This window comes from Hylaeus volcanicus, chromosome 7 (assembly GCF_026283585.1).
Source record: "Hylaeus volcanicus isolate JK05 chromosome 7, UHH_iyHylVolc1.0_haploid, whole genome shotgun sequence".
NCBI classification, from domain to species: domain Eukaryota; kingdom Metazoa; phylum Arthropoda; class Insecta; order Hymenoptera; family Colletidae; genus Hylaeus; species Hylaeus volcanicus.
In genome coordinates, this window is record NC_071982.1 from 19652437 (window position 1) to 19674023 (window position 21587).

General features: G+C 32.3%; 6 protein-coding genes across 16 annotated transcripts; 4 read left to right on the forward strand and 2 right to left on the reverse strand.

The window, feature by feature from the left end:
• Positions 1-72: 72 nt before the first annotated feature.
• Positions 73-2894, forward strand: LOC128880239 (FAST kinase domain-containing protein 2, mitochondrial-like). 2 transcript variants are annotated; one of them, XM_054130094.1, is made up of 7 exons: positions 73-225; positions 354-460; positions 532-681; positions 769-1552; positions 1632-2275; positions 2352-2454; positions 2554-2894. In XM_054130094.1, exons 3-7 carry the CDS (start codon positions 564-566, stop codon positions 2774-2776), a joined length of 1872 nt encoding a protein of 623 aa, XP_053986069.1. In that variant the 5' UTR covers positions 73-225; positions 354-460; positions 532-563; the 3' UTR covers positions 2777-2894. The 2 variants fall into 2 exon arrangements, with proteins under 2 accessions (XP_053986069.1, XP_053986070.1); XM_054130095.1 differs by lacking the exon at positions 354-460 and having other exon boundaries at positions 91-225.
• A 113-nt stretch (positions 2895-3007) lies between these two features.
• On the reverse strand, positions 3008-5486 carry LOC128880242 (3'-5' ssDNA/RNA exonuclease TatD). 4 transcript variants are annotated; one of them, XM_054130102.1, is made up of 2 exons: positions 5384-5486; positions 3008-4414 (listed from the first exon to the last, which is right to left on the reverse strand). In XM_054130102.1, the coding sequence occupies exon 2, from the start codon at positions 4389-4391 to the stop codon at positions 3456-3458; it is 936 nt and encodes a 311-aa protein (XP_053986077.1). In that variant the 5' UTR covers positions 4392-4414; positions 5384-5486; the 3' UTR covers positions 3008-3455. The 4 variants fall into 4 exon arrangements, with proteins under 4 accessions (XP_053986077.1, XP_053986076.1, XP_053986075.1 ...); XM_054130101.1 differs by lacking the exon at positions 5384-5486 and adding an exon at positions 5024-5113; XM_054130100.1 differs by lacking the exon at positions 5384-5486 and adding an exon at positions 4778-4918.
• LOC128880243 (N-alpha-acetyltransferase 40-like) lies at positions 4901-6869 on the forward strand. 2 transcript variants are annotated; one of them, XM_054130104.1, is made up of 4 exons: positions 4901-5113; positions 5684-6066; positions 6140-6298; positions 6717-6869. In XM_054130104.1, the coding sequence occupies exons 1-4, from the start codon at positions 4901-4903 to the stop codon at positions 6817-6819; spliced, it is 858 nt and encodes a 285-aa protein (XP_053986079.1). In that variant the 3' UTR covers positions 6820-6869. The 2 variants fall into 2 exon arrangements, with proteins under 2 accessions (XP_053986079.1, XP_053986080.1); XM_054130105.1 differs by lacking the exon at positions 4901-5113 and adding an exon at positions 5391-5530.
• On the reverse strand, positions 6866-11149 carry LOC128880237 (alpha-mannosidase 2). 3 transcript variants are annotated; one of them, XM_054130090.1, is made up of 8 exons: positions 11003-11149; positions 10584-10779; positions 9155-10509; positions 8753-9091; positions 8356-8664; positions 7753-8284; positions 7522-7674; positions 6866-7450 (listed from the first exon to the last, which is right to left on the reverse strand). In XM_054130090.1, exons 2-8 carry the CDS (start codon positions 10710-10712, stop codon positions 6866-6868), a joined length of 3402 nt encoding a protein of 1133 aa, XP_053986065.1. In that variant the 5' UTR covers positions 10713-10779; positions 11003-11149. The 3 variants fall into 3 exon arrangements, with proteins under 3 accessions (XP_053986065.1, XP_053986064.1, XP_053986066.1); XM_054130089.1 differs by having other exon boundaries at positions 10862-11137; XM_054130091.1 differs by having other exon boundaries at positions 7307-7471; positions 7552-7674; positions 10584-11144.
• Positions 11150-11867: 718 nt separating this feature from the next.
• Positions 11868-18836, forward strand: LOC128879564 (proteasome activator complex subunit 4-like). 4 transcript variants are annotated; one of them, XM_054128843.1, is made up of 14 exons: positions 11868-11970; positions 12086-12326; positions 12450-12590; positions 12680-12851; positions 12914-13312; positions 13395-13543; positions 13622-13944; positions 14031-15003; positions 15084-15354; positions 15430-15813; positions 15880-16446; positions 16522-18090; positions 18166-18390; positions 18458-18836. In XM_054128843.1, exons 2-14 carry the CDS (start codon positions 12133-12135, stop codon positions 18599-18601), a joined length of 5511 nt encoding a protein of 1836 aa, XP_053984818.1. In that variant the 5' UTR covers positions 11868-11970; positions 12086-12132; the 3' UTR covers positions 18602-18836. The 4 variants fall into 4 exon arrangements, with proteins under 4 accessions (XP_053984818.1, XP_053984816.1, XP_053984817.1 ...); XM_054128841.1 differs by having other exon boundaries at positions 11885-12326; XM_054128842.1 differs by having other exon boundaries at positions 11885-12326; positions 12929-13312.
• Positions 18837-19132: 296 nt separating this feature from the next.
• On the forward strand, positions 19133-21551 carry LOC128879567 (RING-type E3 ubiquitin-protein ligase PPIL2). Its single transcript, XM_054128855.1, has 9 exons — positions 19133-19320; positions 19407-19773; positions 19851-20016; positions 20098-20246; positions 20325-20448; positions 20508-20656; positions 20725-20876; positions 20956-21291; positions 21362-21551. The coding sequence occupies exons 1-9, from the start codon at positions 19289-19291 to the stop codon at positions 21441-21443; spliced, it is 1557 nt and encodes a 518-aa protein (XP_053984830.1). The 5' UTR covers positions 19133-19288; the 3' UTR covers positions 21444-21551.
• Positions 21552-21587: the final 36 nt, after the last annotated feature.

The window sequence follows — 21587 nt, forward strand, 5'->3', positions numbered from 1 at the left end:
CTTCTTTACGAGATGGCGCCACTTACTAAAAGATTTTTAATTATTGCTGCATTGTATAACTTACTCATAAAATAATAAATTTGACGTATTAACTAATATATTGTAGCGTTCTAAAGCAAAAAATCGTATTAAGTATGCATTTATGAAATCAAAGTATTTTTTTTAGTAAATGTATCGATGGCGCCACTGACATCAACAAACATCAACATCTGAACATAATCTAACGTAATCCAATAGATGAAATTTAACATTGTTTAACATTTGTAAAAAAGGATTACTTGTTTTCATGATTTTTTAAATTTTTATTAGAATTTAATATTTTTTCCCAAAATGATTCAAAGTACTACTTTTAGGTTAATTAACGCAGTTAAACTTAGACATGCTTTTCTATTACGTTTCCTTTAATGCTATTTCGAAGTTAATGTTATAGAAGAACTATTATTTTACCAATAAAACTGTGGTATTAATTGAATTTGCTTTCAACTTGACACATTCATAAATTCTAAATATTTACTTTGATGTTTATTACAGAATATTTTATAAACTTAAACAACGTTACCACGATGAATAAGGTTGTTAAAACTTATTACAGTTTAACGTTAAATTCGATTAAACTACGTAATTTGATAACGTCAAGTTATGCATGTAACACATTATCAAATTTCGAAAATCCTATGCAAGGTAATAGAATAATTTATTAATTGTTTTTAAGAATTTGAATAATACTTTCTTACATATATATATATATATATTATATATACTTTGTAGATACTGTAGTACCTAAGAAATTCGAAAGGCATGAGGAAAATGTAAAGATATTTAATGCTTCAAATTCAGACAATAATCTTAAAGATGTGGCTAAAAGTGATGCACAAATTGCTATGAAAATGCGTTTGAATGAAGCTATTACCTTTTTGAAATCGTTATATTCAAATAAAGAATTCAGTTATGAATATATAAGAGATTCTAAACAATTTAATGATACATGTGTATTGATACATAAAAATGTGAGATATTTGAGCATGGGTCAGATTATATATACATTGAAACTTTTATTACATTTGAATGTCCCATCTAACACTATATTAATTCAAACATTACTTCAATTTATAAAAATTTCTATAAATGATTTATCAATTCTACAAATATTACAAGTATATAAACTCCTGATAAAAGAACAACAATTACCTTTGATTAAATCTTTAGTTACTGCTTTGCCAATAGTTTTTCGTATACAAGCACAAGTTGAACTAACTAAGGAAGATAGAGAAACTTTATTAAGTTCTCTCCAATTTGCTCAAGATATAAAGGATCTCGAAACAATGCAATATATTCTTGATATTTTATTCAAGAATTTCAAAATTATAGCTTTGGACTTTATAGTACCTACTTATCATGCATTATACATTTTATCAAATGAGTTTGCTCTGCCTAAGCCTTATATACATCTTTTGCATCATGTGAATCAGAAGATAAAAGATATGTCTCGATTATTAAGTGATAGTGACATAATATTTTTACTTTCTCTTATTTCTAGGAAAGTTCTGATGGGGTAAGTATTTGATAACTGTAATTATTTGTTACATTTTCCACTTCATTAATTTATTATGTTTTATTTCCTTCTTTTTTAGGGATATGCTTTTTTATGATGAAAATGTTGTAGGAGCATTAACTCAAACTGCTTTAGTTAACAGTGTAAATTTCAAAGATAGTCTTAAAATCTTGAAGAAATTAAATTACATGAATTACAGCTATATTCCTCTGTTAGACCATTTATCAGTACAATATATTGAAAGTCCATCTCTGTTATCAGATTGTACACAATATGAAGTATACAATTTTCTGAGAGGTTTAAATATTGCCAATCATAAACCACAGAATTGGGAACTATTAAAACCAATGATATGCGAATATATTATTAATAAACTCTATGAAAGTTATTCATTTCCTAATTTAGCAACAACTGTATTACATCTATTGGCACTGGATTGTTATAATTCACAGCTCATTGAAAAAGTTTTTACCTTATATCATTCTATAAGCAATAATCTAATTGACAAGAAAATTAAGTTCAATGTTTTGAAATTACATCAGATCGTTAAAAGCCTTTATCCTCAGTATGATGGAGTTACATTAAGTGAAAACACAGTAAATGAAATCACAGCATTAAGCAACACAGACAAGTGTCTTTCCTTAAAACAATGTTTAACAGAAATAGTAGGAGGTGATGAATACATAAAAAGTGGTTTGAAAACAAAATTGGGTCATCATATTGGTGAGAATTTAATTGTTTGTATGATTAATTAAGGATAAACATTGTTAGTATGAAATTTCTTATTTTGTTACTATAGACTATACTATTGTGGTAAAACCAGATGGTTCTCCAATAGCTATTAATGACAACAATGATAATATATTCGCGGAAGAATTAGAAATACCACCAGAATGTCGCAAGTAAGAAAATTTACATTTCAATCAAAGCTTAATATTTATTTCTAGGATTTATGCTATGGAAAGAATGTATTATAATGAAAATATATATCATTTTTACAGGTTATTTATTTTTGTTATTCCATCAAACGCATATTCTTCTAATTTAGAATGTATGCACAGTATATGGGAAATGGAGATAAAATCATTAGTAGCTTTGATGGAATGTAGCACTGTTACCATAAAATTGAGTTTATGGGTTAAACTTCCTACAAATGAACAAAGAAATTATCTTCAAAAAGCTATAAAATTAAAATGTAAAGTTTCAGAGTGTACAAACAATTAATTTTAGATGTTATTTAAAATATTTGTAATAGGTAATTGTAAGTGACAAAAATGTAAACAAGTACAATAAGTATAAATATGTTAAAAAGAGAATAAAAATCTTATTTTTACCATTCAAATGATTTAATCTTCTTTTTAATGCATTGAAATATTAAAAAATGAATATAATAAATTAACGATGGCATTGCCGATGCGTTCGAAACTGGGATTTTTCATTTAAAACACGTTTGCGATCAATTATGTATCTGTGTAACAATTTATTTATATGAAAATATTTATAACATATCAACAATAAAATTGTATGATTTTGAATTTTATGTATTTTATACATATTCCTACAAAATTTGTATTATATCATAATAAATGAAATATTTTATGGAATACTAATTTTAATATATAGATGAGTATTATGTATACATATATGATTAACATATATAGAAGGCAGTATCTATTAATATGTAAATAAAATAAAAATTGTTTGCCACGTTCCTTCTATAATTCCGTTTTTCTCAGCAGGCTACATCAATGTACGTTATTTTTATTATAAAAGGTACATGTGTATAGACACACAAACAATGCTTTTAAAATGTAGAAAGGGATCGTGTATTTGTAAAAGAATAATTAAAATGTTAATAGCACCAACTAGCACCATTTTTTTTTATGATAAAAAATGATTAATATCACTGATTTAGACCAAATAATTTCAAAGCATTGAAAGCAGTAGCTAAGGCGACTTCCTCTGGAGTGATTTGCATGAATGCTGCTACCATTTCCACTATTGCTGGTAAGGCACACGGTTCGTTACGTTGAAAAGTACAATAACGATGAAGAAACGTCATGGATCGTTCTGTGAGAGCATCTTTAACATGCGTAGGTAGTTTACTGGCTCTAGTATTAGGATACATAAATGGAGCATCTGTTTCAACTAATATTCTTTCTAAAGGTGCAAGTCCCCTTTCTAACAGTTGTCTGATACCGCTATCAGATTTATCTTTACACAAATACCCTGTAATTCCTAAATAGAAGCCATGATCTATATAAACTTGTGCTTCTTCTGCAGTTCCAATAAAGGAATGAACTAAAACGGGTGGTAAGCAATTCTTATAATGGTCAAGGACTTCTAAAACATCCGTTTGAGCGCCTCTTTCATGTATTATAAGTGGTTTATTTAACTGACACGCAAGTTCTACTTGTTTGTGAAAGACAGCACGTTGTGTCTCAGGATCAGAAAAGTCGCGACTATAATCTAAACCACATTCGCCTATTGCTACACATTCTGGATTATTAGCTATACTTTTGAGTTCTTGTAAAGTATCAGGATTTTCCCATGACTTTGCATCATGGGGATGCACACCAGCGGTAGAATAAAGAGTACCAGGGTATATCCTAGTTAACCGTAATGCTTCTTTACTAGATCGAATACTTGCACCTGTTACCATAATCTTTTGAACCCCGGCATCTTTCGCTCTTTGAATTACACTATCTAAATCTCTGCTGTACTTTTTATTCGTAAGATTGGCACCGACGTCGACTATGATATAATTTTCATAGCATTGCGTCATAGCAGAGGAAACAGGCTTTTCCTCTGCATTCGATGCAGTAGCATTTTCAGCCATTCCTCAATATTTGATTGCAATACCTAAAATAAGACAAAAACAATTATTAAGAACGCTACTTATCATGTTAAAAAGAATATATCAATGCGAATACATGTAAGCCAGAGATATTAAAATGACAATAGAATTTACGCGATATATTTCGTAATTACAGAAACACTTATGAGATTTTAGCAAGTATAATCATTAGTTAATTTATCCTTAGCCAACATATGTTGTACATTATTGCAGACGATAAGGCAAATATGATGAATCGTTATAATACGTGATTAAGTTACTTAACCTATATTAATCGAAAGAAAAAAAAGTTAATAGACCAACAAGAAAAGGTTATACATTGAATCAGAAGTAAATATTATAATAAATATACTCTTTTAGAAACTAACAATGAAGTACAAAATGCATCTGTTGCCAACCCGTTGAAATTTCAATTAATTTGTGATATCACCATAAAAGTTTTTTTCCAAATGATTTGTAAAAATATTTAGAATGTACGCATATATATACGTATGCATGTACGATGTGAGAATACTTTATCTACCGAATCGAAGCTTTTTTTCTTTTTAAATTTCTTAATTTACGAGAAAACGCAAATAAACACACACATATTTATGCCAAATGTTCGTACATACGTATATAATAGGCTACACACAATGCAATGGCTATTGTACTTTGTAGTGCATACATATTATGCGATTGGTACCACACATACACAGTTGCTTGTACGTACTTTAATAATGTGTGTTATACACAGGCCTATTTGCAATGTTAAGTCATGCAACCTTTTATAATAACATAAAGGTTTTGTGATCTTTTATAAAAAGAAATTTTCGATAATATACATTTCATTTAAATTCATGACATACATATATTTCGTGATAAACCGATGAAACACGATGTATAATTCTTTGTAACCCAACAGAGATATTTATTTATATTATTATAAATTACGCTTCATACTGTAAATAAATTTGAAAAAGAATGTTATGTACCTTGATAAAGTTATTCAAATTCTTAAATAATTAAGATATTTTGTCTTTTACATCGAAATAATTAACCTTTCGTTTCCTATTCACCGGAGGAAGAACATAACCTAAAATCATAATAGCTTTAATAAACACAGGGAATGTAAAATGAAGGTATTATTTTTATTTATATATTATCAACATACTTTTTGTACCATACGAACTTGAAATAGTTAAATTAGGTATTTTAATTTTATCAGTCTCATACAAGTTTCGTATATACATAAATTACATTGCTATGTTAAATCAGTTTCTTTCTTTGTATAGAAAAGAAAAACAAGACGTCAGCTCCTAGCGGAGAGGGAAGCTTTAGCACAACAATTAGTGGATAAAGCAAATTCTGTGGCAAATCCCTTGGACCATTTAAATTTTTTTCACAAATATGAAACACCGGACAATCAAACTATTGAATTTTTTTGTACAAGAGCTACGGATGCACAACCTGAATGTTTATCTTGGGTATTTGATATTATGGAACGTAATATGAAATCTCTATATGAAGAGTGCGATTGGGGTTGGGATCCAGTAGCTAAACAACAAGAATTAACAGAACCAACAGCTTGGTTTTTAGTAGCATCTTTAAACAATACATTTGTTGGATTTTCTCATTTTCGTTTTACTATGGATCACAGAGAAGAAGTATTATATTGGTGTGTAAATTTTATATACATATATTTTGTAAAAATTCTAAGAATTAAAAAAGTATTCTATTTTTTAATACAGCTATGAAATACAATTGGAATCAGAAATACGGCGAAAAGGACTTGGTCACTTCATAATGTCAGCCCTTGAATCTATGGCATTGGAGAGCAAAATGCGTAAAGTTGTTGTGACTGTGTTTAAACATAATCCATCAGCTATGCAGTTCTTTTATTCTCTTGGGTAATGAAACTTCTTTCATATTTATATCACAATAATACAAGGAAATATGAACATTTTGTTAATTAATGAAAACAAAGTTTATTCTCAAAGATGTGAATTTTTTATGATAATAATTACAATTTTATGTCCATTTAGAATTTTATTATCAAATGAGTATTATCTATATGCATATAAATATGACATGACATTACTCAACTAAAATTATATTAGTGCTACTTACATCTAATTTGATAAATATAATCAAAATATTACGTAGTAAAAATTGTAGACTAGGCTAGTTCACTGTACACAGTATAGTATATGTTAATAAGATCATAATTTTCGAGACTCATTTGTACAATCAAAACAAAACTAATTACTAATTTTGTTTCCATTATTCGTATTATGTATAATTCCTTTTCGATTAATATTGTTACAGTTACAAGCTAGATAAGACCAGTCCATCTGTATCGAATCAATTACACTACATTATTCTGAGTAAGGCCGTTGATGCTGGATCAATGAGCAAGAAACCGAGCTAACTTACTGTGAAATTATGTAAAAATAAAGTACTAAATTTCGTAAAACTTAAGATTGTGTTCTATGAAACAGAATCGGTAATATTTGGTGCGGACATAAATTAACGATAGGTGACTTCAAAGATGGCCCTACATTGTGGAATGTGATAGGAGCTTTACTAATGATCCAATCATCCGTATAATTAAGGAACTTTGTTAAATCGACTTCTCCTGTTTCGGAGATATTAAAATAGCGCGTATATGAATTATCATTCCAACACATATCTAAAGCTGCTTGATGCAAGACCATACCGATACCTTTACCAGCTCCTTCTGGAATAGGAAACACTCGAAAGCTGACGATACTCAAATCTGCAGGCAAATCGTAACGAAGTGGCGAAAAATGCGCGTTCAATTCGAAAGGAAAAGAATGCGGATGCATTGCGACTATTGGATGTAGTAGTTCTTCCGAAGCTAAATGAGCGTATAGTGATAATAATCCTGCAGGATGATTAACTGCCGGCGACGGAGACGGGCAAGGAGACTTTTTCTTTTCAAGAACAAACATGAACATATGATTTGTCAATAGGTTGTCAGTTATACCTTGCCCCAATCCCCTATTATCATCTTGAAGTAGTCTTCTATCTTGCATGATCTATATACAAATATTCCTGGGCTATAACAATTTCATTTCTACTTTAATTCAAGCGAGTATTAAATACGTACTTCGATTTGTCCAGACGCCATAGAACTTACACCTAATGGTTGTGCTGTTACTACTGTTAATCTAGCTTTCTTATCTTCTATATACGCACTCGCCGCCATTGGATAATAGTTTCCTTGTGTAGGAAGCTTTGGAAACCTTTGGCGCTTAATCATCTAAGTAATGATTATGATTTTAAGTATATTAATTAGTTCCTACATACGTGTATATTCTAAAACAAATTTAATACTTACATTAAGCCCGTTTAAATCTGTAAAGAACTGGTCTCCTGAAGTTATATCTGTACTTAGTCTCATGGCAAGTTCATAATTTTGTGTCTCTGATATATCAACTTCGTTAAGTATATGTAATCCAAGCCCATCGCCGCCAGATGAATTATACAGAGTACAAGTATGACGCACATGAGCCAATTCTACAAATACTTTGGACACTATGGGTCCAGTTATCAAGTGTACGATACACTTATTGTCCGTAAATACCAAATCTGGTTCCGGTTTGTCGGGTAAAAATAAATAGGCTCCGCTTTTATCTTTACCAGAGCCTCTAGTACCATACTTGACAAATTCCAGATGAACTGGAAACGTTGTGTTACCGACTCTCAAAGCTTTTAAGAGACCCGAATTTCCAAACGATGCTGACAACTCTGGTCGTTGCGAAATCGAAAATTCTTGCAAACTCGATACTATTTGGATTTGATTGAAACCTGGTATTTTTGGAAGATTTATATCCGTGTTAAAAACAGTCACGTTTGCCAGGTGTACTTCCCTGTGCGCGACAAAGATAAAATTAAATCAATAGAATAAATATAAAGAGATCTATGTAAAGAAGTATCGTACGGTGGAAATGATGATTTACGTAGAATATGAACTATATATGTTGTAAGACCAAATCCAGGTACTGTTACTAAGAAGGATAACTCATATCTAACAGCAGTTAACGCAGCAGGGCCTATCCAAATTGGAGAGATCTGACATTCCACCAGTTGACCCATACGATCCGTAACTTTGACAAATGGTGTTGAGACAATTAACGTCTGTACTTTCACCCTTTGCCTTGGAAGAGAATTGTATAGAATAACTTTTTTTACGGGATTTTCATCCCCAAGTATAAGTACATGTTTGTCTCCTGCGCTAGTATGACGTAATCTGTAACATAAGAAGTAAATTTCTTTGGACATTAAAAATGACACAAATATTCTAGATTTCTGAAAAAGATAAAAAATTTGATTTAAACCTAGTTTCATCGAGTGAAATATACACGGCATCTGTATCGACTGTAGCTTCTTCGGAAGTTTTTAATAAATGTACAACTGATTGCTGAAGTACATGAGCAGAATTATTTAAAGCCATTATCATCTTCTTTGCGTAATCTATAACTACTTCGTCTCTAGCAGTTCCAGTAACACCATCATGATGTTGAAACAAAGAATGCCACATCCTTGCTTTGGTTAACCGTTGTGCAAGAGATCCTTCCACTAATTTGTTATTACCTTTAGCCCAAGCTATGGTATTTAATATCTCTGATGCTCTCAATAAGCTCAGTAACACGCGGTCTAGTCGCTTGTGGAAGGGCCTAAAATATATTTAATAAATATTTGTTGATAATTAATTATAATTAGTATGCATTTAAGCATACCTTGATGTATAATATCCACTCCAATAATGATCATCTCTGTCGGAATATGTGAAAAAGTCTCCTGACAAAGTAGGAAATTCATTTAAATTATATTTCTCTCTAATAGCGTCGAAATAATCACTTAATGTTCCAAATTTAATTTGGACATTCATTTGTTGATTCTGATTCATGTAATCAAACAGTTTTTGATAATTGTTGTATTGAGCATCCCACTCAGTAAAGTGAGTGTATCTAAAATCGTCTCCAAGTGGTGCTAATACTACATCAGTTTTAAAAAGTTGAGCTTTTTTACGATATTGGTCTAATAAAAGGCCAGCTCTTTCTGCAACATTTGCTTTAGTTATAGCTCGCGGAGCTATCTTCCATGGACAAATTAATCCAAAACTGTGAAGCCTAAAGAAGTCAAATTGGCAGCATACTTTTGGATCTGGACCACAAGTGTGCGGAACGTCGTAACTATAAAATGGCATAACATGGGTGAATATTTCCGTTGATCCGTCGTTATCCCATAATTGTCTCCATCGGAATTCTAAACGTTTTTGTCTAGCTAATTTTTTTTTAACAGAGTAATGGACTCTTTGTATCAATACATTTTCCAATCCAGCATTCTTCAAAAGATACGGCATAGTTGGAGACAGACCAAATGGATCTATAGCCCAACCTGAGTTTGGTGTATAATCTAAATTATATTTCAACCACTGATGACCTTCTGTAAGTTGCGTGAGTTGAGCCATCCAATGAGACACAGATTCATCAGGCATAACCCATCCTCCTGATACAATTTCCAACTGGCCATCGTGGAGTAAACGTCGAACCAAATTACGCGTTGTTTTAGATTGATCCTCCCACCAAAGTTGGAAAAATGATATTTCTGCCCAAATAAATTTACGCCTCCTATCTTCTACCAATTTTGATACCATATTATTTAATATATTTCGCGTTTGAAGCGTATAATATTTCTCAAAGGTGCTAAGCCAACCAGGGTCATTATGAGAATGTGGTACTACAAAAACTTTTAGCTTTCTATTTGGATGCCATTGCTTATCGTCATATGTGATATCCCATCCTTGTTTCCAAACCCCACCATCCACATTATCAAATTCTAATTGTTTATACATCTCTAACATTTGTACATCTACTTCTGGTACTTTTTGTATATTAAAATTACATGTAAGTACTTTTCCTAAATGAGAAGAACTCGAAAAAACAGAGCGATTATAATGATTCACAGACTGAGGTACGGGAACAAAATTTTTTGCTTCAGCCACTTCTCTTAAAGCATTCATAACTTCGTGATGTTTATTGAAATCTTTTTCTAGCTTTGCTAGTCTGTTTTCAAAGTGTAACCACTGATTCTAAAAGCATACAATAAAAGATTTTATTAAAAATATATGTATATAACATTCTGTATATATATATGGAGACTTACATCATTAACAGAAAGTTTGGATCCTTGTCCAGGTGGAAAAAGTTCTAAATCCATCATTAAATATATCATAATGCAGCAGGCTAAAATTAATCCTGCTCCAAGAATCGCGAATGTTTTTCTAGTCCTCATTCTCGTATATTAACTGATTCTCTCACTAACTGATAAACAAGTACAGTACTGGTTTGGTTAAACAAAACTGTTGATAATAGTAAAAATAGATGTATAAATGAAATCTACCGCCATATGTTTAAATATAAATAACACAGTTGAATCTTAACTTAGATTGAACATCACGTTTAGAGATTTGTTCAAGGTAAATAATAATCATTAAGGAAATGTAGTGTTTTGTTCGATTCATATAAAATTAATTTCATAAGGAACAACGTATGAATGTTACATTGACAGGTAATATTGCACACCTGTTTACCATACAATTGCAATTGCTCTTGCACTTTGCCCTTTGCAAGTTCAACGTTGCAACTACTGTCATATGTTTACATCAGTAAGTGACAGCCAGTGACAGCCAGTGACAGCAGTAGACAGTGGTGTATGTATATGAGTTGGTAAGCGGGGTAAGCAGTGGTGCTTGCGCTATAAAGGCTTGTATCCACGATGTTAGAACTCCTGAGGATATGTTACTAGAACTCAAACATCGTAGACACATCATCTTGGATCTTTTTATCTCTATGTATGAAAGTAATATAAAAAGATACCTTCAATCCACTTTTTACAAACAATTTGTAAATGTATTCTATAATAAATCACGTTTGTAGTAAAAATAATTTCCACTGTTACTGCTAGATGGCGTCACTGATATCTTTTAATCAATTATTCGTTATTTTTCACAAATACATAACTGATACGATTCTTTGCTTAATAACCCTACAATATATTATTTCAATATATTTTTTAAACATTTATCCTAATAGGTATTTAATGCAGCACTAATTATCGATTCCTTTAGTTAGTGGTGCCATCTAGCAGTAACAGTAGGAACTATTTTCACTATAAACTTGAACGTTTTCCCACCGATAGCACCACTGGTACTAAGACCAGGATAGTTTCCTGTAATTTGTATGTATAAGCCTTGCTAAATGCATCCAATATAATATTTCTTATCTCTTCTGAGAGCTTATAAATTTCCATTGGAAATTCGTTCATAATTTCCCAATAATGTGAATGCTAGTTTGAGAACCGCTGGTCTAGTGAACATCGATGTATCGACAGTTGCCATCGATCTTTCTCTAGTTCCATGTGCGTGTACACGAACTGTACTAACGGTTTTCCTTCGAACCTTTCAAAGTTAATGCATCAAATATGGCTACTGACATGCAAAACATGACTCGATAAAAATGAAGAAGAAAATAAGCAAGTTGTCACCGACTCGGTAATGTATTAAACGTACATGATTTCGCATTGTGTCGCGGGCTTTTTAGTGAGTTACATCTGCTTAACCTGTATCGTTTTCTTGTGACAATACGTTTAAATAACTATGAACGAAGAAGCTGAAGATACTTGCAACTACAAAAGTTTAAAGAATAGAGAAACCATGGGTTCACGGACTGGAAGTGTCAACATTCAATTTCAAAGGAAACCTAAATACAATAAATTGTTACCTTATGTAACTGATTTAGAGACGGAATCTCAGGCTTTGTTAGCTGAGATCAAGGCAAATTTAGGACGAGCTGTTATACTTCGTGAAATACAACCAGGATGTGTTCTTTGGGTTACTAGATTATTCGAGTAAGCATTTGAAACTTCTTTATTATTTGTAAAATAAAGTTGAATTCATCATTCAAATGAATGAGCTGTCACTAGTTAGATTTGTTCGAAGTTAAATATAATATTTATGTGTATTTATTATAGGTACATAAAAATCTATGGAATGAAATTCAGTAAAGAAGATCATATTTTATTTATAAAATTAATGTATGAACTGGTTACAATTCCTGAACTTGAACCATTTTTAGTGAGTGGATTTAGTTTCACACTAATTTTATTATTGAAGTAAGTTTGATTTTATTTTTACATATAATTTTGCATTGTGTTATTATTAATCATCATGGTTGAGTTTACCATTGTCCTCATATTCTTAGGAAAAAAGGATTAATTTCTCCTGATGAGCTAGAACTTCCATGGAAACCTCTCTTTGATTTAGTTGATCATGTAACTGCAAATGAAGAACCTTTCTTGGGAATGTATCGTTCTTTCGCATGTTTATCAGATACATTAAACATACTTGTACATGCTGTAAAAATTTATTTTCCTGTAAGTGATTATTTTATTGAAAATAAGTCGGTGAAAGGATCGAGATTAATTTATTACAATAGTTGAGTGCAACACAGGAAATATTAGATGAGTTGAGACCAACTTTCTTCCCCCTCGATTCCGTAATGATGTCTGCAAGTTTGGAAACATTAGAATGGTTCTTACCAGTACAGTTATCTCCTAAACATCATTCTATCGGACATGAATTATGGTTCAATGAATTTATGTCATTATGGGAGGTCTGTCATAATGCACCAACTTGGGAAAATGGTATGATGTGGTTAATGGCAAGATTGGCTTCTCATAACATTGGATACATTAATTGGGAACCCCATATTCCATTAATGTTTACCAGATTTGTGCGATGCTTAAGGCTACCAGTAACTTACAATCAAATACAGAGATGTAAATATCACAAAATAGACACATCTCCCATAGCCATATGGATAGCAGCAGTTCTGGTAGGATTTTATCAGCCATTTAATTTATTAAGTACCAATTCTAACTATATTAAAAGGAATGAAATATGATGTATATTTTCAGGGAAATGGTTCATCTGCCCAAATGTATCTTGAAAAATTTTTAAAAACTATAGAGACATATTTTCATCCAGCCAATACTGGCAGATGGCTGGGAAAATTAAAGGAAATTCTTGTAAAGCTTCCATATCATTTTGTCGCACGTTTACACAAGTAAGTATCATTGTATTGTTAGAATATATTTTTATAATTCTTCAGAAATTAGTAACGCGTATTTTACTACTACTATAGAGAACGATATGCTAAGCAAACATGGGAGACACCTGTTCCTGAAGAGAGCAAATTAACTGATAGCGATATCGACGCGTTTGTCAAAAGTATGATGCCAGTAACCATGACAGCTATGGCTAGCAAGCTATGCGTTAGCGATGCCTCTCAAGCATTGCAACATCTTGCCACTATGAGGCCTAGTTTAGTAATCCCAGATGTTTTGGAAAGAGTCTCTTCTACATTGGACTCTCTTACAACAGAGCCATATAAATTGAATGCTACATTGAGTTACATGGCAGCCATAGCTAGACCAATGGCAGAAGGATCTAGAAATATAAATAAAGGTATGAGTCGTATTCTTGTTGCATATTATTTGAAATTATTAGTTTTACTTTGGTTACAAAATGAGTTTTCTTTTGCTTTGTTTTAGGTTACACTTATCCAGAAGGACCAACGCATATTCTGCCATTACTATTTTTACTTTTGCCTAGCATCGATCCAAACGACACAGAAAAATGCTTTGTTGCTTTTCGTCTCATCTCAGTCTATGCTACTTATATTCCTATTGTAGACCCTTCCATACTAACTACAATAGTGGACGAGGAAGAGAGAATCATTTACGAAACTGCAACAGCGAGATTTGAAGACTTTGTTTTACAATTTCTGGACAGAGTGTTTTCTTTTATAGATTCTAGTTCTCTAGAAACTGTTAGACTGGAAACTCGTGCTGGCGATGGGAGAAGTAAATTGGAAAAAGTTACGGAAACTGTACTGAGGGAAGTGTGTACAGTGCTGTTAATACAGATTAACGACAAGATCTTTGAGTGCGCTTTGCACAAATTACGCACGTTCGTAACTGAGCATATTCTAGAAACTAAGGTTGCTGGACAGCTGGCCGCCGTGCTGTGTCGAATATTCGCTCGTGTTAATGGCAAAAAAACTTTGCATTCGTTGGTACCTGTACTTTCACAAACTATTTTAGACATTACTGGTGAAAGTAATGATATTATAAAAGAAGAAAATTTAGACGGTCGTCTTTTATACGCGATGTTATTATTATCCTCAATCACTTGTACACCTGGGAATAATTTGTTACCATATGTAAATACATTAACTACTGTCCTGGATCGAGTCCTAGTCTTAAAATCAAGAGAAGGAAACGACCTAGCTTGTACACTTTTGAAATCTATTCTTTCTTCTTTATCTACTGTGATGCCATATCAATTTACATGTACTGAGGTCATGCACTGGGGACAAGCTCTAGATATTAATACTTTGAGCGTTAAGTGGTATATTCCTGGTGAAGAAGAAATGGTCGCGGTAAAACAAATATTCTATAAATATCTTTTGCCTGAAATAAGTAAATTACAAAAATATTGCGAAGACTGGAATACTCTGACGAGGTTAGTTATTATCAAATATTAATTTTCGTTCCGTTAAATCAAATGAAGCTATTAATGTACGTATATGTATATGATTGCAGGGAAGAGTTGCTGACTAGTTTAAATATCATAAACAGCATTGTTCAAGCTTGTGAGTCTGTTTTACCAGTCTGGCAAGAAGAACCATTAGTTACAGTAAAATCGTCTTTAAAGTGGGTGTCTTTTACGCCAACGCTTGGTAAAAAGGAAGAAATATTAATGCCTGATGGTAGTAATGTGAGACGCTCTATTACCACGCTTATGAATAATGTACAAAAAGTAATATTGAAGAATGCAGAGGACGACACGAAAAGTTTATTTATTTTAATAAAGGTATTCATTTTAATGTAATACTGTATGATATCAGTTAGTAAAAGAAGTTAAGTTAATTTGAACTTTTAATTCTAGATTTGGAATAGTCTTTTATTAGGAAAAATTCGCTTATCCGATGCTCATAAAGCGAGGCGCAAACATTTCCAAATTGTAATGAAAATGATGAAGGATTATTTAGGAGGAAACAAAGGACTAATGGGACCGTTTGTATTACAATGTGCAGAGATTCAACACGAAACGCGTGTTCATTCACAGTTTTCTAACTTAACACAAACTCATAAAGAAATAATGTTAGAACTGTTCGCATTGGCTACCAGCAGGTACGCCGATGTGAGATCGCAAGCTCAATCCAGTCTCTCCCGCGCTCTTCAACATTTATCATACTCTTATACGTTCATCGTTCCACAGATAATTGATATATTAAAAAAGGATGCTGAAGAAAATCATGACGCTTATAAGGTAATAATAATAATAATAATGAAATAACCTCTTAACATTTTCGTTAACATTGCTATTTTAAAACAGGGTGTTTTATATATTTTGTTTGGTCCGCAACAAGATCCCATAATTATGAAACGCGATTGGAAAATGCTGAGATCTTTATGGCCAGCTATAGTACTTTCTAAAACGTCTGAGAAATTGTCCGTAATCCGTTTAAAAGAAAACTTAGTGGAAACTGTAAATAAACACTTCCCAACAATTTCTATCAAACTTGAACTACCAGAAACATGTTTAACGATTGCGGCTAATTTATGGTCAACTTATCCACAACCTAACCTACCTCAGCCTTCTAAAGAAGAAATCGAAAAAGGTTTAGAAATAGTCCGAGAGACAGAAGAATCTAATCTTACGTCTTACAATGGTTTGGTGGACGATTTGTATTGTGCTCTTTTGGAAAAGAATTTGCATTGGAGACATCGCTTAATGGCAATGAGCTTTATTCGAGACTTAGTTCATCCAGATCAAATGTATCCTCCGAAAGTCGTTCGTTACTTTTTAGAAGCGTTAATACATGATTCGTTACAAGAAAGAAAAATTGCTATTAAAGTGGTTATGTTTATGTTGAAACAACAAAAGAGGGAACATTTAAAGGTAGGGTATATCGATGAAAAATTTATTTTGTACATGACTTGGACATGGCTTAAAATGTAACTTTTCTATTCAAAGATAACTATCGACCCACCAACGCTGGAGAATGATTCATCGCAAGAAAATCAATCTCAGAAGTTAATGCCAGGACAAAGACCAGACAATGCTTGGCTTCAATATAATTACGAAACTCGTCCTGTGACTGCGGAACAATGGGACGAACCTAGATTCGTGCACGATACTTACATCGGATATTATACGTGGCCAAAGAAAATAGAAATTTATGCACCGTCATCGAAACAACCATGTCTAGATGCAAATGTTCGAACTTTAACAGACCACGAGAAAGAAGTCGTTCACTTCTTTAACGATCCCCAAAATATTGAGAAACTCATAAGGTTCTTCAGCCTTGAAGAAAAAAAAGGCAAAGATAAATTCAATACTTACAAATTTTTTCTTTTCAAAGGTCTCTTTCGTAATCACGGGATATTATTTTTGAAGCACTTTGTGCCACATTTACGTAAATTAGTTACAGAGAAACAAGAGAGTAGCCAAAGATGCGCGGCAGAAATTATAGCTGGAATTATCAAGGGTTCGAAACATTGGCCATATAACATGGTTTGCGAAATGTGGGATTCTCTATTACCAATTATAAGGCTTGCCTTAGCTAATTTGACAATAGAATCTGTCATGGATTGGGGTGTGTGTTTCGCCTCGGCGCAACAAAAAAGAGATCCAAATAGACATTATTGGTTACTGGAATGTCTGATGGAAGAACTTCGTTTAGATGACTCGGAGTCGTCCTTTGCTGAATGTGGCCGTTTGTTTACTTTACAAGTGGCCCTTGACGAACACTCGTGGCGAGTTTCGGAATTATTACATCGTCTGTTGAAACGCACAGAAGATAGATTACTGGCAAGTCCGTTCGAGAATGTAAGAGAACGATTAGGTTCCGTTCTAGTGACAGTGTTCACCGCAGATTTAAGATTTCCACAAGCCTTAAAGGATCAGTCAACACCGCGAATAGAAGACTTAATAAATAAAATAGTACCAAAACTACGATCTCTTGTAAATGAAAATGTAACATTTGTTAGCAAAGAAGAACAATCCTTATCTACGCAAGTGGCCAATATTAAATGCAACGACTCATTAAAAGAATCAAAAATAAATATGGAAGATCGAGAGACAGCCATTCGATTACTTAAGACAGTTTGCAAATGGATTACGAATACTGTGATTCGTTCACAAAATGGCCTGCAGCCAGAATTTTACCAGATATTTCCGATTATATGTCAATTGGAAAACTGTGACACAGACGAAGAACTGACAAAGCTTTGTAAATCTACGTTAGGGGTACTTGCGCAAGCGTTTACCTTGTCGCGTGATATACCAATAGCATTAGAGGCAATGATACAAATGTCGAAACATTCGTCTTGGTGGACGCGATCTACTTGCTCGCAATTTCTTCAAGTATTAGTGTTTCATAATATGAGCACATTTTTAAGTAACTCAGCATGGGTCGATTGTGTCAAAGATATAGTTTTACGTTTATTAGAAGATGAACGATTGGAAGTAAGGAAAAGCGCTGGGCAAGTTCTAAGTGGATTATTACATTGTGCGTTTATACCAGAACAAGAAAATTTATTGGTCAGTATTCTCAAATTATTTCTAACGTATTGCTAAAAATAGAGATTGTTTATATAAAGTTTTGTCATTTTGTAGGACGAGTTTAAGAAAAAAGCAAAAACTAAATTGCATAAGAGGGAACAATCGAATCACTCGCATAGTGAGGCTAAGAATTTAAAAATTGACGCTATACGTATTCGTCACGCAGCTGTATTAGGAATGTGTGCATTCATACAAGCTCATCCATATAATATACCAACATACGTACCCTCGATTTTTGAACACCTCAGTCCGCACATGAATGATCCGCAACCTATACCGGTCGGTATACAAATTTGAGGCACGTACGTATTGTTTATTATTGCTATATGAATCTATTTATTTGCAGACGACAATTAGGAAAACTCTTGACGATTTTAAGAGAACACATTATAATGGATGGAAGGGAATAAACGGATATGCACAGCATTTCACAGAAGAACAGTTAGCTGTGTTACAAGACTTGACAATGCCTCCATTCCATTATGCTTGATAGAATACTAAAACTTGTATCATACGTTTCCTATGGTTGTAATTGAATTTTTATGTGCAAGCTGTGTTGACGGTCATCAAGGACACAATCGTGAAGAATTATAAAAAAAAATACTTTGTAGTGATAATGTAATAATTAGTCTCATAATGTTTAGAAATTTTTTTAATTATTTGGTGCTGTGCTAACATAATATATTTACCGTAATTATTTATCTCACATTCCCCTCCCCCCCCCCCCCCAAAAAAAAAAAAATAAAACGAAACTGTCCATTTCTAAAATATGTAAGTCTAAAATTTAACCTGTACCAAAATAGTTCCCACTGTTTCTACTAGATGGTGACACTAACTAAAGGGTCTATAATTATTGCTGTATTAAATAATTGTTCACAAAAATAATAATTTTCATATACTAAGAAACACTATAAACCAATGAATCATTCTAATTATTCATTTATGAAAAATAAAGAATTTTGTGTTAAAGGTGTCAGTGGCGCCATCTAGTGGGAATTATTTTCACTACAAACTTGAGCGTTTCGCCACCGATGGCGCCACTGTTACCAAGAATTGTGTGCATGAATCGAGCGAGTATACTAACATATTAATGAAAAATTAAAGAAACTTTATTATTGAAGTAATTAACTCCTACGGTGTTATTTTTTAAAGTGAATCGTTAAATAAATCAGTCAAAATGGGTAAACGTCAACATCAAAAAGACAAAATGTAAGATACAAACATGTCACTTAGGTTAGAACGTCAAAATTCTTTCTATAGAATTATTTATAATAAAAGAATGTATTTTCTCATAGGTATTTAACATATACAGAATGGACAACATTGTATGGTGGAAAGAGGTCAGGTACTTCTGACTCTAATGAAGATTCAACATTTCGTCGTTTACCTTTTGACCATTGTTGTTTAAGTTTGCAACCCTTTGAACATCCCTATTGTGATGCACAGGGAAATATCTTTGAATTAGAACCAATATTAGAATATATAAAGAGATATAAGCACAATCCTGTTACTGGGAAGCCTTTAGATCCAAAGTCTTTAATAAAATTAAATTTTTTTAAGAATGCGGAAGGACAATATCATTGTCCAGTTTTATTTAAACTGTTTAGTAAACATTCTCATATTGTTGCTATTAAAACAACAGGAAATGTGTTTTCACACGAGGTATAGATAAATATGATTTCTAAATTTGTATAAGTAACTGTTGGTAATTAATTAATTTACCATCTGTGATTTTTTAGGCAGTAGAACAATTGAATATAAAAACACGTAATTGGAAAGATTTAGTGAATGATCAACCTTTTGCACGTAAGGACATTATTGTAATTCAAGATCCAAGCTATGCCACAAAATTTAATTTATCAACTTTTCATCATATCAAAAATAATATAAGAGTTGAAGATGAAGGTAATATTATATATTTACAATTTTAGGATTTATTTCATATCAATAATTCTGTATTTATCAACATTTAAAATAATGCTGCAGAAACTATAAAAGAAAGAAGTAATCCAAATGCAAAATTGAAAACTGTATCAATGGAAACTAAAGAAATATTAGCAGAGTTGGATAGAGATTATAAACAAGCTGAAACCAAGCATGAAATTTCTAAACCAAAAGCAGATAAATTTAATGCAGTTAGTATATTATTACAAGCATATTTTACATTAGTGGTACCAAATGTTGTATGCAATTATAATAATATTTACACATAGGCACACTACTCTACTGGTGCTGTAGCAGCTGGGTTTACATCAACAGTAATGCCAACAGAAACTATGCATCAAGCAGCGGTTATCGCGGAAGATTTAGTACGATACGAGAGAGTAAAAAAGAAAGGTAGATAAATAATACCATGTGCTTTATTGTTTATTTAACTATGTAATACTTCTCTTCAGGATATGTAAGGATTGTCACAAACTATGGTGCTTTGAACTTAGAGCTTCACTGTGATCTTGTTCCAAAAACGTGTGAAAATTTTATAAAACATTGTCAGAACACGTACTATGATGGAACAAAATTTCATAGATCCATACGGAATTTCATGGTATAGATATTAATTTTTTTTTACATAATAACTGTAAACAATGTCAAAATTAATATCGATTTATTCAGATACAAGGAGGTGATCCTACAAACACTGGTAACGGAGGGACATCTATTTGGGGGAAAAAATTCGAAGATGAATTCAAGCCAAACTTGATTCATCAAGGCAGAGGAATTTTATCAATGGCGAACTCTGGGCCAAACACAAATGGATCGCAATTGTATATATATTATCATGCATTTTTATACATTCATAAATACAGTTATATTAGGACCTAGCTGTATTTTATTTCGTTACAGTTTCATCACATTTCGATCGTGTAGACATCTGGATCGCAAGCATACCGTCTTTGGGAAAATAGTAGGTGGATTAGAAACGCTAAACGCCATTGAAAAGGTCGAAGTGGACAACAAGGATAGACCTATAGAAGATATAATAATACAGAAAGCTCAGGTTTTTGTTGATCCATTTCAAGAAGCCGACGAGCAGTTGATCGCAGAGCGTGCAGCCGAAGTTGAGCGATTAGCACAAGAAGCAGCAAAGAGTAAATCCTCCGACAACGCAGAGAAAAACGAATTAAAAGTATATCGATCGGGTGTGGGAAAATATATCAGAATGAATCAAGGGCAGGACAAGTAATGTCAAATAATGAGTAGAAGTTGAAACAATTTAATGATATCATTAATTACTTAAATTTGTTTACAGAGCGGAAAAGGGCGAGGTCGAGCCTGTAGTCAAGAAGAAAAAGGTCACGCCAAGTTCGTTCGGAGATTTTTCTTCTTGGTAGAGTAATTGTATAAATTTGAATTATTTATTATTTTATATTTCAAATGTAAGATATTTTCACAATTATGTATTTTAAATTGTACGACAAATAAACTATCATTTACATGTTCCTGGTTATTGTTATCGCTGTTAAGAATATACGCGA

Excerpts from the sequence above, each read along its gene's own strand:
- LOC128880239 (XM_054130094.1), top strand. The coding sequence starts at position 564 with ATGAATAAGGTTGTTAAAACTTATTACAGTTTAACGTTAAATTCGATT. Across the intron at positions 2,276-2,351 it reads AAAATTGGGTCATCATATTG|ACTATACTATTGTGGTAAAA; the intron begins GTGAGAATTTAA and ends TTGTTACTATAG. Across the intron at positions 2,455-2,553 it reads ATACCACCAGAATGTCGCAA|GTTATTTATTTTTGTTATTC; the intron begins GTAAGAAAATTT and ends TCATTTTTACAG.
- LOC128880242 (XM_054130102.1), bottom strand. The coding sequence starts at position 4,391 with ATGGCTGAAAATGCTACTGCATCGAATGCAGAGGAAAAGCCTGTTTCC.
- LOC128880243 (XM_054130104.1), top strand. The coding sequence starts at position 4,901 with ATGCATGTACGATGTGAGAATACTTTATCTACCGAATCGAAGCTTTTT. Across the intron at positions 6,067-6,139 it reads AGAGAAGAAGTATTATATTG|CTATGAAATACAATTGGAAT; the intron begins GTGTGTAAATTT and ends TTTTTAATACAG. Across the intron at positions 6,299-6,716 it reads CAGTTCTTTTATTCTCTTGG|TTACAAGCTAGATAAGACCA; the intron begins GTAATGAAACTT and ends ATATTGTTACAG.
- LOC128880237 (XM_054130090.1), bottom strand. The coding sequence starts at position 10,712 with ATGAGGACTAGAAAAACATTCGCGATTCTTGGAGCAGGATTAATTTTA. Across the intron at positions 7,675-7,752 it reads CAGATTTAAACGGGCTTAAT|ATGATTAAGCGCCAAAGGTT; the intron begins GTAAGTATTAAA and ends ATCATTACTTAG. Across the intron at positions 7,451-7,521 it reads TGGCGTCTGGACAAATCGAA|ATCATGCAAGATAGAAGACT; the intron begins GTACGTATTTAA and ends ATTTGTATATAG.
- LOC128879564 (XM_054128841.1), top strand. The coding sequence starts at position 12,076 with ATGAACGAAGAAGCTGAAGATACTTGCAACTACAAAAGTTTAAAGAAT. Across the intron at positions 12,852-12,913 it reads CTGTAAAAATTTATTTTCCT|TTGAGTGCAACACAGGAAAT; the intron begins GTAAGTGATTAT and ends TTATTACAATAG. Across the intron at positions 18,391-18,457 it reads ATGATCCGCAACCTATACCG|ACGACAATTAGGAAAACTCT; the intron begins GTCGGTATACAA and ends ATTTATTTGCAG.
- LOC128879567 (XM_054128855.1), top strand. The coding sequence starts at position 19,289 with ATGGGTAAACGTCAACATCAAAAAGACAAAAT. Across the intron at positions 19,774-19,850 it reads GAAATGTGTTTTCACACGAG|GCAGTAGAACAATTGAATAT; the intron begins GTATAGATAAAT and ends GTGATTTTTTAG. Across the intron at positions 20,017-20,097 it reads TATAAGAGTTGAAGATGAAG|AAACTATAAAAGAAAGAAGT; the intron begins GTAATATTATAT and ends ATAATGCTGCAG.